Source organism: Bufo gargarizans, chromosome 2 (assembly GCF_014858855.1).
Source record: "Bufo gargarizans isolate SCDJY-AF-19 chromosome 2, ASM1485885v1, whole genome shotgun sequence".
NCBI lineage: Eukaryota > Metazoa > Chordata > Amphibia > Anura > Bufonidae > Bufo > Bufo gargarizans.
The window spans coordinates 76,550,461-76,566,740 of NC_058081.1; the positions used below are offsets into that span (position 1 = coordinate 76,550,461).

General features: G+C 43.8%; 1 protein-coding gene across 5 annotated transcripts in view; it reads right to left on the reverse strand.

Moving 5' to 3' along the window:
* Window positions 1-1,140: 1,140 nt before the first annotated feature.
* The window catches only part of LOC122927401 (zinc metalloproteinase-disintegrin-like crotastatin), a 46,020-nt gene continuing 30,880 nt past the window's right edge, over window positions 1,141-16,280 (reverse strand). For 2 of the 5 annotated variants that reach the window (XM_044279206.1, XM_044279207.1), the window contains exons 17-26: window positions 13,855-13,941; window positions 13,507-13,593; window positions 11,888-11,968; window positions 11,009-11,084; window positions 10,369-10,477; window positions 8,679-8,769; window positions 8,021-8,080; window positions 7,384-7,443; window positions 3,787-3,840; window positions 1,141-2,470 (exon numbers count right to left, since the gene is read on the reverse strand). In XM_044279206.1, the coding sequence (XP_044135141.1) occupies window positions 2,444-2,470; window positions 3,787-3,840; window positions 7,384-7,443; window positions 8,021-8,080; window positions 8,679-8,769; window positions 10,369-10,477; window positions 11,009-11,084; window positions 11,888-11,968; window positions 13,507-13,593; window positions 13,855-13,941 (732 nt within the window). In that variant the 3' untranslated portion in view covers window positions 1,141-2,443. The remainder of the gene's footprint in view (window positions 2,471-3,786; window positions 3,841-7,383; window positions 7,444-8,020; window positions 8,081-8,678; window positions 8,770-10,368; window positions 10,478-11,008; window positions 11,085-11,887; window positions 11,969-13,506; window positions 13,594-13,854; window positions 13,942-16,280) is intronic. The other 3 variants (XM_044279209.1, XM_044279208.1, XM_044279211.1) reach the window with 3 other exon arrangements.

Here is a 16,280-nt window from a genome sequence, read left to right on the forward strand (position 1 = left end):
CCGCCCAGCTCATCAATATTCACTTTGCTGGGCGGCGGCTACAACTCTCCACGGTCACGATCCTGCGCATGGGCACCTATCATTAACCCCTTTTGAGATGTGAGTGAGCAGCGCTCTGAAGCGCTGCTATGAACAGTGCCTGGCGCATGCGCATGAGGCAGAGGCTGCAGCGGCCTCGGGGACGCAGGCAGGGTGTGTACGCAGGCGCGATCTAACCACGGCGGGGCGCAGGCGCATTCGATTAGACATGAACGATGCCAGGAGGATTCGATTGCCCATGCGCAGGATTGTGACCGTGGAGAGTTGTAGCCGCCGCCCAGCGAAGTGAATATTGATGAGCTGGGCGGGGCTTCAGAACGGCAGTTGGGAGCGGCTGGCTGGGCGCATTTTCAGATGAAACGCCGCCCCTTGGGCAGATTGGTGACCGGACAAGCAGGTTATAAAACTTTATATTTCTGTATTTATAAGGTGGACAGGGGGGATACTTAGATGATTTTAATAGACTTTATAAGACCTGTACTGACATATATATACCTAAATATGCTAATATTCCCCAAACATAGTGGGAAGTAAGGGAAAGGATGTGACAGCAGTGCAGTACTGGCAGATTCCATAGAAGGGAGAGGCCCCCTGCTTGTGAGAGAAATGCATATAGCTGTGCTGCTAAAACAGGGAATAATATGGCTGAGGAAGACATTAGGGAAGCCCAAAAAGACCTGTTCCATCACAGTTATGATTGTACAAAGAATTTGAAAACTCAGGTACACTTTAAAGGGGTTATCCAGGATTTTAAAATCGATGGCCTATCTTCTGGACACCCCGCACCCCTACCGATCAGCTGTTTCTTTGTAGCTCTGGCGTCTGAAGTAGGTGCCAGAACTAAGCAGTTCCATCCATTGTAAAGTGGACGAAACTGGTTACTGCAGCACAACTCTCACTGAAGTGAATTGAATCAGTGCTGCAGTAACCAGCTTGTCCACTACATAATGGACAGAGCTGTGTAGTTATACTGCCTTCTTTCGGCACTAGAGCTACAAAGAAACAGCTGATCAGCTAATGCATGGTATGTCCGACCTCCGCTGTTCTGATGGCCTATCCTGAGTATTTTGTGTGTAGTACAGGTTTTGTGATGTCTGTAAATTCAACTGTTTAAAAATTTTTATTTGCATTATCCTCATTTTAATTAAATACAAAAAACATTGTCCAATATTCTTATGAAAAGTGCAGTCACCAAACACCATAATTACAATGAGGTCTCTCTAAAGGAGAAATCCTCAAACAATTAACAAACTTAGCAGGACATTTATCATTCCCCTACGCTGTGTTTTTGGCATTTAAAAAAATTGCAAATAAATCTAATAACTAGTGCTTTTACACCGCCCTCAACAGTTTCTGAAAAAAGGGCATGATGAGGGTGGCGCGGGCGCAGGGCCACTGGAACCAGCACATTTATCATCATATACATCATCACTGAAAATCTGGACCAGAGCATTTTTAGTTGTATTCTGCACCTCTATATAAATTAAATGCCTTCCCCTGACAGCACAAGACCAGTGTAGCACAGGCTAGTCTTAATAAATTAGTTCCTGCTGGAGAAGGCATCTAGGGGGTAATTACTAATCTAACATACACCTAAATTAGGCGTATTTCAGGCACAGATGCCGGCGCAATGGTTAGTTGTGCCGATATCTGCAACTTTTCCTAGCTCGAGCTAGGTCTAAAATTATGAGTATGGTGTGGGTGGGGACCAGGCATAGAAAATGGTCTAAATGACAGCTAGGAACCTGGCTTACATTTAGAGAGGCCTGCGCCTCTTCATAACTTCTGTGGATCTACCGCCAGCTATGGGCCGGTCTTAATAAATGTGCCCCTTAATTTATGATGAGGAATGCAACTTTTCATAAATTAAGCGTATCCTCTGGTGGTACAGGAGATATTGAGACCAGCAGCCAGAGATCTGCCATGTTTGATAAATCTCGCCGCATGTGCTTTCAAGTAAAATCAGATGCACTCCATATACAGTATATATGGGCACCTTAGTGCAGATGGCAGTATTATGGGTCTGTGTGCCATAGAATGGTTACAGTCTCATCACACAATGAAACATTTTAGTTGCTATTTTGTACAAAGCTTACACTACACGACAAATTACAATATATACAGTATATCTATGATATTCCCATGTGTGGGTGCCATTACTCTCCACACCCACAGGTCCATAACAATGAAATGAGCGGACAGCTACACTAAGAAATACTTATATAGTGTGCAATACATTGTGGGAATATTAATATAATTACAGAATACAAATAATAATAAATAAAATTGAGAACATAGAAGAAAATGCGTGCATGTTTTTAACACTGCTTTCCAGTAGAGGGCGCCATAGAATATGAAAATGGTTCCCTCCAATGCCAATGTCTTCCGGCTAGGGATGCCCATCTTATCTTCTGTAGTTGGGTTTAGCAGCCTGAAACAAGATAAAGTGTCATGTCATTGGATAAAACTGGATCTTGTCCTGAGGATAGATCATTAATATGGGGAGCCTGGAAGACCCCTTTAACTCCTTCCTGACACAGAATAGTTTCTTTCTTTTTTCTTTTTTGTTCACATAGCCATACAAGGTCTTGTTTTTGCAGAACAAGTTGTACTTTCTAATAGCACCATTTAATATTGCAAACTATGTAGTAGGAAGCTGGAATAAAATTCTAAATTGGGTGGAACTAGAAAAAAATCCTGCAATTGTTTTATGGGTTTTGTTTTTATAGGATTAACTATATGGTAAAATTGACGTTACCTTTGTTCTGCAGGTCAGCACATTTACATTGCTACCAGAGTTTTATGTTTTAAAATTCTGGAATATAAAAATATTCAGGAATATAATATTCTGGAATATAAACTTTGGAAAATAAAAATGTATTTTTATCTCCATATTCTGACACCCATATCTTTTTTATATATTAGTCTACGGAGCTGTGTGATTGTTCACTTTTTCGGGAACAATCTTTAATTTTTGTTGATAACCATTTGGGGGTATCTGTAACTATATAGACAATATAACCACTTTTTATTACATTTTTGGGCGAGGTCAAGCAAACCAAAAACATCCAATCAGCCATTTTGATTTATTCCATTACGACCATTGACTATTTGAGTTAAACGCTTTTATATTTTAATAGGTTGGGAATGTTTGGACACGACAATACCAATGATGTTTATTTTAATTGTTTATGTATTTTTTGTGGAATGGGGAAAAAGGGGGATTAAATGTAATTTTTTTTGTTTATTTTACTATATTTTTTACTTTCTTTTTAACTTTTTTTTTAACCCGCCCTATGGGACTTGAACACACAATCATTAGATCAGGTGTCCCATCGAATGCAATGAATGGCTTACCACTTCAGTCTATGGGAAAATCCCTGTGTTCCTATTCAGCCCTACCTGAACTTAACCATGGTAGGCTTCAGAAGGCCCCATGCTTCTAAAGTAACCAAATGGCTCCTGCAACCTTGTTGTGGGGGGGTCGTTCGGTCACCAAGAGCAGCCTACTCTGAGTAAACGACCTCTCGGAAAATCAGATCAGAGTTGTCGCCGATCACTGACTCTGCTGTACCTGCTGTGTAAAACAGCTCCCGAGCGACATCCGACACACATACTCGGCAGATCTCAGGTTGGGGGTTAATAACCATTATTATTTGTAGTAGTAGTAATAATGATAATCACATATCAATTATATTATATCTTTCAGGAAAGTGAGGTCTGTTGATAAGTTATCATACACTGTACCTGTGGTGGCATCGGGGGATACATTGGTCTAGAAGAAGGGGCAGCAGCTGGCTTCTGAAATGATTAAAATTGAACAAAAACACAATAAATTAGAGCAGGATAAGGCAGAGCACATGAAGCACCTGGTGGACACTGGTGTCCGTGGATGCCACCCATAAGGTAGTATAAGGAAGCAAGTGTGTGACTGGCCACCAAAAATATTATGCCATTTAAAAAAATACTTGATCAAATTTTTGGAAAGATTTAATGATAAATCGTCCACCATTAATTACAGGTTAGCCATGCAAAAATCTCATAGTTGTCATGCCTAATAACACTGTAGATGGTAAATTCGGAACATTTAAGCCCTGTCCCTGGGAATGCCCCATGCTCACCCTATGGGCGGGGCTTACATAAGCCCCATCCATTTTTGGGCTGTGACAGCCCAAATTTGCTGGCGCTGTCTCTGAAATTTAGGGATGGTTCCTGCATATCTGTAACCGTTATCAACTATGTTCGTTGTCCTATTTGAGTGGCCCAGATATTCTGTTGGGAGTCTCAGAGCTTCAAGTTACATCTCTGGTTGTACAAATGAAGACCTCAAGTCATTTACTTTTTCTGAAGTTTGACCTGCAGAAAACCCTCTTCAAAAAAAGTGCCTCCTACTATCAATTTGGAAATTACAAGAGGTTTCCATCAGTAAACCACGCAGAGTTTCTTTAATATCTGCATTTTGCAGCATCTACTATGGATGCTTATATCAGTCCTTACCAGTGGTTAGTGATGAGTAGGTTTCAGATATGAATCAACAAAATCTACAAAATACTGTCAGCTCCTGAGCGCACTATTTCCTGCCCTGTACGTGTCTGTATATGTGGTAACTGCGGTTTCTGAGCCTGGGCGGAAGAGTGAGGAGGGTGCGCCACATTTCCATAATACCCGCGTGTTCATCGATTGTAAAGCAGAAAGCTATCAGTATATATAACACATAGTAAACCTTACTGGTAGAAATTCATTTTCTGTACAGGGTTTACAATAAGAAGTGCCTTACAACAGCCGCATTATTAGACAAGAGCAGCCAGATACAAAATGCCTCACACCGCCCCAGTATACAAAGTGAATGCAGCGTCCGGATAAACAATGTCACATACAATCCAGATAAAGCCGTGTACACTGTGAAGATCAGTGATATACACAATGTCCTGACTGACACTATACCCAGTGCTGTCCCTCCCTGCACTATTCCCTGCAGTGTTCCTCCTTACAATATACCCAGTGCTGTCCCCCGCTGTAGTGTCCTTCCTGACACTATACCCAGTGCTATCCCTCCCTGTATTGTCCTTCCTGACACTATACCCAGTGCTGTCCCTCCCTGTAGTGTCCTTCCTTACAATATACCCAGTGCTGTCCCTCCCTGCAGTGTCCTTCCTTACAATATACCCAGTGTTGTCCCTCCCTGCAGTGTCCTTCCTGACACTATACCCAGTGCTGTCCCTCCCTGTAGTGTCCTTCCTTACAATATACCCAGTGCTGTCCCTCCCTGCAGTGTCCTTCCTTACAATATACCCAGTGCTGTCCCTCCCTGTAGTGTCCTTCCTGACACTATACCCAGTGCTGTCCCTCCCTGCAGTGTCCTTCCTTACAATATACCCAGTGCTGTCCCTCCCTGCAGTGTCCTTCCTTACAATATACCCAGTGCTGTCCCTCCCTGCAGTGTCCTTCCTGACACTATACCCAGTGCTGTCCCTCCCTGCAGTGTCCTTCCTTACAATATACCCAGTGCTGTCCCTCCCTGCAGTGTCCTTCCTTACAATATACCCAGTGCTGTCCCTCCCTGCAGTGTCCTTCCTGACACTATACCCAGTGCTGTCCCTCCCTGTAGTGTCCTTCCTTACAATATACCCAGTGCTGTCCCTCCCTGTAGTGTCCTTCCTTACAATATACCCAGTGCTGTCCCTCCCTGTAGTGTCCTTCCTTACAATATACCCAGTGCTGTCCCTCCCTGTAGTGTCCTTCCTGACACTATACTCAGTGCTGTCCCTCCCTGTAGTGTCCTTCCTGACACTATACTCAGTGCTGTCCCTCCCTGTAGTGTCCTTCCTGACACTATACCCAGTGCTGTCCCTCCCTGTAGTGTCCTTCCTGACACTATACTCAGTGCTGTCCCTCCCTGTAGTGTCCTTCCTGACACTATACCCAGTGCTGTCCCTCCCTGTAGTGTCCTTCCTTACAATATACCCAGTGCTGTCCCTCCCTGTAGTGTCCTTCCTTACAATATACCCAGTGCTGTCCCTCCCTGCAGTGTCCTTCCTGACACTATACTCAGTGCTGTCCCTCCCTGTAGTGTCCTTCCTGACACTATACCCAGTGCTGTCCCTCCCTGCACTAGTCCCTACAGTGTCCTTCCTTACAATATGTCCAGTGCTGCCTCTCCCGGCCCTGCATCCTGTAGTGTCCTTCCTGACACTATACTCAGTGTTGTCCCTCCCTGTAGTGTCCTTCCTGACACTATACCCAGTGCTGTCCCTCCCTGTAGTGTCCTTCCTTACAATATACCCAGTGCTGTCCCTCCCTGTAGTGTCCTTCCTTACAATATACACAGTGCTGTCCCTCCCTGTAGTGTCCTTCCTTACAATATACCCAGTGCTGTCCCTCCCTGCAGTGTCTTTCCTGACACTATACTCAGTGCTGTCCCTCCCTGTAGTGTCCTTCCTGACACTATACCCAGTGCTGTCCCTCCCTGTAGTGTCCTTCCTGACACTATACTCAGTGCTGTCCCTCCCTGTAGTGTCCTTCCTGACACTATACCCAGTGCTGTCCCTCCCTGTAGTGTCCTTCCTGACACTATACCCAGTGCTGTCCCTCCCTGTAGTGTCCTTCCTGACACTATACTCAGTGCTGTCCCTCCCTGCAGTGTCCTTCCTGACACTATACTCACTGCTGTCCCTCCCTGCAGTGTCCTTCCTTACAATATACCCAGTGCTGTCCCTCCCTGCACTAGTCCCTACAGTGTCCTTCCTTACAATATGTCCAGTGCTGCCTCTCCCGGCCCTGCATCCTGCAGTGTCCTTCCTTGAATCATCCTATCAAATGTAACTGCATCATAATGGAAGACAACCTGAGAGATTGTCCTCTTCATCTATGGGAGATTATGGCAGTGGATTTTTCTAGTGGTTAAACTCTTACATTAGATAAAAAGATCATTTTACAATAGACAGCATATAGTAATCCATATATCAGGCATGGCCAATCTGCAGTTGTTGTAAAACTACAATTCCCACCATGCCCTGCTGTAGGCTGATAGCTGTAGGCAGTCTGGGCATGTTGGCAGTTGTAGTTTTGCAACAGCTGGAGGGCCGCAGGTTGGCCATCCCTGCCATATATCATCACTGAAAGGCCTCATGCACACGACAGTTGTTTTTCTCGGCCTCCGTTCCGTTTTTTTTGCAGATAGTATGTGGACCCATTCATTTCAATGGGTCAGCCAAAAAATGCTGATAGTTCATCCGTTTGTGTTCCGCGTCCGTTGTCCTTGTTTCCCTTCAGCAAAAAAAAATTGAAGCAAAAAACAACTGTCGTGTGCAAGAGGCCAAAAAGTGAGGAGAGCAGCAATGATACCTGAGGCTTCTGGTACTGGGCTGGCGGCTGTGGAGGATACATAGGTCTTCCAGGGTATTGCTGCAAGTGTAAGAAATAGAAGTCATGTCACATTATGTAAGAACTTGTAGAGAATCAGTCTAATGGAAACCACCAAACCTTGGAATACAGTGCAGGGGAAGCTGAGAGTGATCTAAGGCATTATAGCCCATGGCCTTACACTACTATAGACATAGTAGACTTGGCCTAGGTCAATAACTTTTAGGCCCTGCACAGACTTAGTGGGCTTGGGCCGTTGGGTGGTGCTCAAGTCGTCAATTTTGCCTCTTGTAGAAAAGGTTGATTCATTGAAAAAGTACTACAAACATTTCACCAAATGTATGGTAATGAAAAACAAGACAAGGTGATCCAGTTGACCATCTCATGTCTGGATTCTGATGGGAATTCGGTTGCTGAGGAATCTTATTTTGGATGTTGGACACACCTGAGCCATGTCTAGGAGATCCTGTTAACTTGCCTCATACAGCATCCAACATTCCTGATTGACCTTATTTGCACTATCCTCAGTGCTGTCCCTTCCTGCACTTTACCCTGCAGTGTCCTTCCTACAATAGACAGAATATGATAATCCATATCACCAGGAGAGCAGCAGTGATACCTGAGGCTTCTGGTACTGGGCTGGCGGCTGTGGAGGATATATAGGTCTTCCAGGGTATTGCTGCAAGTGTAAGAAATAGAAGTCATGTCACATTATATAAGAACTTGTAGAGAATCAGTCTAATGGAAACCACCAAACTTTGGAATACAGTGCAGGGGAAGCTGAGAGTGGTCTAGGACAGTGGTGGTGAACCTATGGCACGGGTGCCAGAGACGACACTCAGAGCCCTCTCTGTGGGCACCCGCACCTTGGAAAAAGTCTATGTTGTACCAATCTGCCTTAGACTTTTCCTGCCATTTATCAGTGCAGGGCGCACTATGAACGGCACAGGCAGCGCACTGAATGTAGGCAGCTATTATAGCTCAATGATAAAGTACATGGAATATAGACTATACTGGTATTCAGGTTACATTGCCGTGTTGGCACTTGGTGATAAATTAGTGGGTTTTGGGTTGCAGTTTCAGCACTCGGTCTCTAAAAGGATCGCCATCACTGATCTAGGACATTATAGCCCAAGGTCCTATACTACTATAGACATGGTACACTTGGCCTAGGTCAATAAATTTTAGGCCCTAGAAAGGGGTTAATTCATTGCAAAAGTACTACATATATTGTACGTCAATAGATTCATTAAGCATAATCCAGTTGACCGTCTTACTTGTGGATTCTGATAGGAAGTTGGTTGCTGAGGAATCTTATTTTGGATGTTGAAGGTAGGGTTGGTCACACCTGAGCCATCTTCAGGAGATCTACAGAGATGAGAGAAGAATGGGTGGCGTCATATTCATATCATATTCAATCAGTACAAACACAGCACTTTCCAGATCAAGGTCCATGTTATGTTGATTTCCCCAGTTTTCAATACTATCCATTCTCTGGGCACCACTCATCCCCTTCCATTTAAAACCAATCTCTGACACTAGAAGATGCTTTTGCAAAATGGTCTTTAAAAGTAGTCACCAGGAAGAAGGTGGAATCTAGATCTTTCTATATCTACTACCAATCAAGGGTCTAATGGCTGAGAGGACCCAGTAAGAAGTGGCAAGTGCCATAAGTATAAAGGAGCACCTTACCCTCAACAATTCAGGGGAGTGCTTAGTGGGTGCATCTTCTAAAGCAGGGGTGCACAACCCGTGGCCCATGATACCATTCTGTGCGGCCCTCAATCATCAGGTCACACTGATGCTTGACTATAGGTACCTTTACACGAGGCGATTATCGCTACGATTGAACGACGAACGAGTCATTTCTTGGTGTAGTGAATGTTTCAACAATGTCCCTTTAGATGCGCCAATTATTGTTTACAAAATTGTAATTTCGATTGCATATAAGATAGGGCCAGGGACTATTCATAGGATTCAGATATATTGGGCAGACTAGATGGGCCAAATGGTTCTTATCTGCCGACACATTCTATGTTTCTATGTTTCTATATTCCATCGTTTGTAAAGCAGAATGTTGCATTTACACAAAGCAAAATTTTAGTGGCGTGCTTGAACACACCCACGGTGTAATCGTGCATACAGTGAGCGATTCCTGTTTACACGTATGAAATCGTTAAGTCCATCGAAGATTTTTGTGCCCACACAAAACGATTGAACCAACAAGAAATCTACCGATTGTCGCTCGTCACTCTATCGTTTATTGATTTTACACTGCTCGATATTTGTGCAGTTTTGCGCGATTTAACAATAATTTACACAATAATCAGCTCTTGTAAAGGTATCTTAAGTCTTGCAGCTTCACACATGTATTATTATATCAGAGAGGGGTGGCATGCAGAGCAGGGATCCCCATAATGGAAGTCTCCCATTTATGGGATCCCCATAATGGAAGTCTCCTAAATCGTCTTCAATATAGTTTATGGTCGTAGTAAAATGCTTGGCTGTTTCAGCAACTTACATAAACTACAGTGAAGAGAGACTGCATGCGTGGTCCTGGAAGTGGAACCTGCACCTATCAGATGTTTATGGCATGCAGTTTTTATATGTCTTATATTATTCAGATAGTAATATCCCTTCAATTTTTATTGTGGCCCTTGGGACTGGTGGGCCTCAACCAGAAAACTTTGGACATCCCTGCTCTAGAGCAACCCTTGTAGAACTTATATAGTCCAAATAACAGTAGACCTAGAAGCATTAGAGTTTACGAAACATAATATTGTATATGTTCTCAGTGTCCATTGATATGCCCAGGCAATGGTTTGAAAACTAGATGTATGTCCAGCTGCTATGTATGTTTATGACAAGCCTGTAACTGTCCCATGATCCTTCACATTATCCTTGCTACATGCTCTTCTGAACCATATTCTCCAAATTTGTCCCTTCCACTCCCATGACTGGTCATACCTCTTCTTCTTCTTCGTCTGACACGTCTTGTAGAACCAAAGACCCACCATAATCAATATAAGGATCACAATAGGAATGAGGACTGCAAGCACAATGGTGCTGGAGCTTCCTATTCAGAAACAGAACAGAGTTAAAGAAAATGTAAAGTATAGGAAGATCTTTTTGCCCAGTAAAGATTGGCCCACTGCTACCTTAAAAAGGTCATACACCCTTGGGGACCTTTTCTGCAGACCACCCAGGATGGCTGGAACTGTGGAGAGTCCCTGCTTACTTGATCCCCGCTGCTGTGTTTCAGCTCCATGGTTCCCCCTTGGGAGCAGCAAGTCTCAGGTTTCTCCTCGTCAGCATAAGGTTTGACAGGAGTCTCGTGGCCACTGCAGCCAATGACTAGCCACAGCGGTGACGTCTCCCATGCGACAGGTCACTGCTGCGGCCAGTCATTGGCTACAGCAGCCACGTGACCCACGTCAATTTGGATGTTGTCGCGGGAAGACATAAGAGCTGGAACACAGCAGCAGGGATCATGTAAGTATGATTCCCACCACGGGTCTGGCCACCCTGGGTAGTCTGCAGAAAAGGTCCCCAGGTGTGAACAACCCCTTTGGATTGCATGTGAGGTGTTTAACAGTTTTGCACTTACTCGTGTTAGGTCTGGTGTCACAGTCGGGTGGTGCCCAGCCTTCGTCACATTGGCACTCCAGCAAATTGTTACAAACCTGTAGGAGAAATAAGGTTAATATCAAGATCAGGGCTGTGTCAGCACCATGCAAACATGGGCAGATATGCGGGACCATAGCTGGATGGGGGGTGGTGGGGTTTAACAACAATGACCTTGGGAAACATGATGTACGTTTGCCCATAGAAGGGTGAAGTACACAGGGGCCCACTGGCACTTAGTTACCTAAGGGCCCGGATACAGCACAGTTTGCAGTGTATCAGTATAGGTAAACATTTTCATCATGGATTGAGGACAGGAGATTGGTGCTACCAGTGGACTGCATAGAGTGGACACACTGAAACAACCCCCCAGCCTCCGTGTGCAAAAAAGAAACATTAAATTCACTGACAGCGAGCAGAGATCTTTTAAACCGGAGGGGAATTAAAACACACAGTATATCAGAAAGCTGCACAACCTCCTGGATGGATGAATGATGCAGGTTTGTGATACAGGATCACCAGACAAGTGGCGGCCATACTGGTAGTCACCCAGATAGAAAAATTTAAATAATAAAACTTGGTGTTTTATTCTTTTTTTAGGGTGAAATCTTCACATGTGAATTCATGTACCAGGGATCAGCAACCTTCGGCACTCCAGCTGCTGTGAAACTACAACTCCCAGCATGCAAACATGCTCAGCTGTTCTTCTAACTTCCACAGAAGTGACTGAAGCATACTGGGAGTTGTAGTTTCTGAACAGCTGGAGTGGCGGAGGTTGCTTATCCCTGTCATCTACAATTGGATTAGCATGAGAGTAAAGGCCAAGCACATTACAATACAAGTGTATAGAGCCAGGACTTACCGAATGTCCGGGGCACTTGGCATCGCATTCTCCTGGTCGGAGGGACATTGGGATTTCAGTGCATTGACCATTTATACACATCTAGAAAATGACAATTTATTTTGTGTTAGAAATAGAAGAAATCATCCAAGCAAAGAAGACAACGTTAGCCCTTCCGTTATATATCACTGACATGCTGTCTACCTGGAATACCAGGTATGTAACATGAAGACATGTTGCAGGGCTAGCCATCATATAGTTGGGTGCCTTATTTTGTAAGCATTTTTCATGAAATGACATCCCATGACCACTTACTAAGCACTGGTAAGTACTCACAACTGTTCTAGTGGTGTCCATGGAAGTCTCCCATATAAAATGGGGAAGGGTTACAGAGCAGGGAATGGGAAAGGCAGCAAAACCCCTTCCTTCCCACACTGTGACAAAGGCCTCCTGCTGACCTCTCAGGTGTTTGGGGGCCACAATACAGTAACCATACAAGTGTATGGGGCTGCATGTCTCCAAATTGATACAGAGGATGTTTTGCAGGTACTAAACAGACAAAAAGAACGGAGGCATTTTCCATGAGGTTCTAATTTCTGGAGTTGAGTTCACCTAGGAATACAATGGCGTATTGAGCACCATATGGTGGTACACAGAGTGCCTACAGATCCTGCACATGGCTCTGCTCTGAGGGTTCTGCAATATGAGTTTTTCACCCTGTAAGCTACATCTTCTGGTTACATATTATCTGGTCTATATTCTGCTTACGATTCTAGCTGATTAGTCATTCTCAGCACTACATTAAATGAATTTCACCGATCCTAATGTCTAATTGACACTCAATCTTGAGAGGACTTCAAAAGTTTGGTGTTTGCTTCAGCCAGCTACAGACATCTCTGCCTGTTGGTTTGATGCCATACTTTGAATGCCACTGTCAGGAACATTCAAAGCTCTGTGTGTGGGGCTTAGTGAATGTCCACCCTTGGAATGAATGTATGTAATATGGTGCTAACCACATGCTTCATAGCTATGGGTATTGGAATCCAGAAGGCTCTTCCAGCTTCACATTTTGTTCCTTCTCTCACCAAAGGTTCTAATGACGGTTTGACTGCTACCTTGAGAACAGTACAACACTCCACATTGCCCATACCTATCTGGTCACCAACCTGTAGGAGAACTAAAGTTATCAGGAAATTTCTCAGCACCATCAAACAGGGACAGCTACCAGAGACCACTGACTGGGGGGATGCAAATGATGACTATGTAGAATGAAGTACACAGTGCCCGCTGGTACTCAGTTATCCAAGGGCGCAGATTCACCCTCAGATCAAGATTATAGGAATACAGCGGGTTCCAGTAATAACATATCACTGGTGAGGAGACTCATACAAACCAAACTACCAGACTTAGTCCTGCCAAAAACTGTTTGCGTGATGTATCAGTGTAATTAACTTTTTTTTTCCAGGGACTACAAGTGGACAGCATAGAGTGGACACCCTGCAACAACCCCCAGCCTCTGTGTGGGGTGCTTTATTTCAATTTTATGGTGACATCTTCAGATGTGAATTCATATACAATTGGATTAAGATGGGTTAAAGACCAAGCACCTTACAATACTTGTGTATAGAGCAAGGCCTCACCAAATGTTCAGGGCACTTGGTTGCACAGTTTGAGTCTGCAGGTTGGGAGGGCGTTGGAATTGCAGTGCATCGCCCATTTATACACATCTACAAAACGACAATTTGTTCCGTGTTAGAAATAGAAGAAATCATCCAAGCAAAACAAGACAACATCTGGGTGTGCCCTGAAGAAAAGGGCGCACTCTCCTTTCACCGCACGGCCCCAGGGAGTAACGATGTGAGGAAAGACAACGTGATTGACTGTAACAGCCTGAGCCACTACTACTCCTATCCTCCGCTCTAGCTCCTCCTGGGCTCACTGCAAAGATGAAGCACATTACAGTACAAGTGTATAGAGACAGGCCTTACCAAATGTTCAGGGCACTTTGTAGCACAGTTTGAGTCTGCAGGTCGGGAGGGCATTAGAACCGCAGAACACTGCCCATTTATACACATCTACAAAACGACAATTTGTTCCGTGTTAGAAAAAGAAGAAATTATCCAAAAAAACAAGAAAACATTAGCCCTTCCTTTATATAATCCTGACATGCTGTTTGCCTGGAATACCAGACATTTAATGGGATTGGCCACTATCTGGCTACTGTTGACTAGTGTGTATGTGTGGTGTCCTGGAGCAGTGGTACTTCGAAGCCTGGACGTTTGTGGACATGTGCCTCTATGTCCCCTATGCAAAGTGATCAACACCATAACTGAATTTTATGTTTTTTTGTGATATAGATCCTGTACATTTGCACTGTATTTGCACAGCACTGGAGAAAGGGTTAACGATTACTGAGAGAATTTTTGGGACTTTCTAAATAATTTTCCACAGTTAACATAGGGGTTAAAGAAGAGCATGCTTTGGAGGGAAAAAAGCCAGACTTGTTTACCAGCAAAACCAGATAGACTGACCTTTTGAATGCCAAGTGCTGCTATGTGATTATGTCTGAAAACAATAGACGTGTCCGTGATTTCTTTTTGAGGCTGGTCGTTCTTGACTAGATTATTTTGGTGGTAATTATCATCACTTTACAGCTCACAGTAAGTGCTGGTAATGAGTTCTTATCAGTATATTGAGTTATAGAGATGTATTACTTATGAAATTTATCATCCATTATGGTTTTCCAATAATGGATGATAAAAAAATGTTGGCTGTCCATGATTTTGGGATAAATTGTCCAGAAAAAAGAAAAATACTGATTAGCAACTCAGATACTGAGTCACAGACCATGTGTCACCATCCCTGTGACCAAAGAGCCAACCGGACTGGTGAGCCACAGACCGTGGGCCTCCAGCCTTTGGACAAAGTACCAGTCTTCTGAGAGAGAGGGAGAGACAGAGAGGGACAGTTACACTTCTTCTGCCAGGGAGGAGACTGGAGAAGCCAGCTCAATGCATTGCCCGTATTGTTTTGCACGTGAGTTCCTCCAGTAAAGAAGCACACTGGTTTACTGTAAACCCAGACTCTCTGGACTTATTTCCCATTGGGGTGCACCATGCCTTACCATCCCTTGAGTAGCAACACGTGGTGACACCTCGGCAGTGTTGGGGGACCCAGTGTAGCATTAGGGCCACTTCAAACCTGGCCACTGCATATGTAAGATTACTATATGGCACTTATTAATATAGTCTTTGTTGATTTTCTATGCCATTTGCTAGATTTCATAAGCCATGTCCCCTTGGTGAAATCTTCTATGCTGTCTGCATACAGGTCCTGTCCATGGATGGTCATATGACCAGACACATAACGCAGTCTCCTCCATTCTAAGTTTAACACATTCCTGCACTAAACTCCCAACAGTGCAAGTACAGAGTGCAGGGTATTTGAATGTGTATTACAATTGAGGAGGCAGAATGTTGCGTCTGGTCACATGTCCCTCTATCAGCGGCCATCTTATAGACAGGACCTCTGTGTGGAAAGCACAAAAGACTTGGCCAACAATGGGGCATACCTTTATGAAATATAGAAAATGGTGCAGAATATCAACAAAGGCTATATTGATAAGTGCCATATAATCATCTTACAGACTCACTGAAGAACAGTAACCAGAAAGTGTCCAACCCCTTTAACAAGAAAATAGACAAATGAACATGATGCAGGGTGTAAACATGTATTTGTGCTTCTGTGCCCTACTTTATGAGAGTTTTCCATAAAATATTATTTCCTTGACTCCTCGCTTAGCACTGGTAACCACCACTGTTCTAGGTGTTCTCCCATAAAAAATGGGGAAGGGTTACAGAGTACATGAAAGGAGGAAGCAGAAAACCCTTCCTTCCTGCAATGTGAGAAGGGCCTCATGCTAAGGTTTTAAGAGCTATAATACAGAAACCATTCCAGTGTACAGGGCTATACCGTACCTCTGTATGTCTCCTATTTCATATTTGGAGACTTTTCTGGTATTCATCAGACAAAAAAAATTTAGACATTCTCCATCAGGTGCCAAATTCTGGAGCTAAGGTCACCTAGAAATACAATGCCGTACTGATCACCATATGGTGGTGCACAGAGTCCCTAGAGATCCACAGTATAGGGACTTATTCAGCCTCCAACACATTGCTCTGCTGTGTGTATGTGATCAGAGGGCACCTGCTCCTCAAGATCAACATGAGTCTTTCAACCTATAAGCTACATACATGATGTTTCATTTTCTTTTGTTTTCTGTATATCTGGTCTATATTCTGCTTACAATTTTAGATGATTTCCACCTGCATTAGTCACTCATGCTCAACACTACATTAAATGAACTTCATCGATCCTAACTTCTGATTGAAACTCAATCTTGAGGGAACTTCCT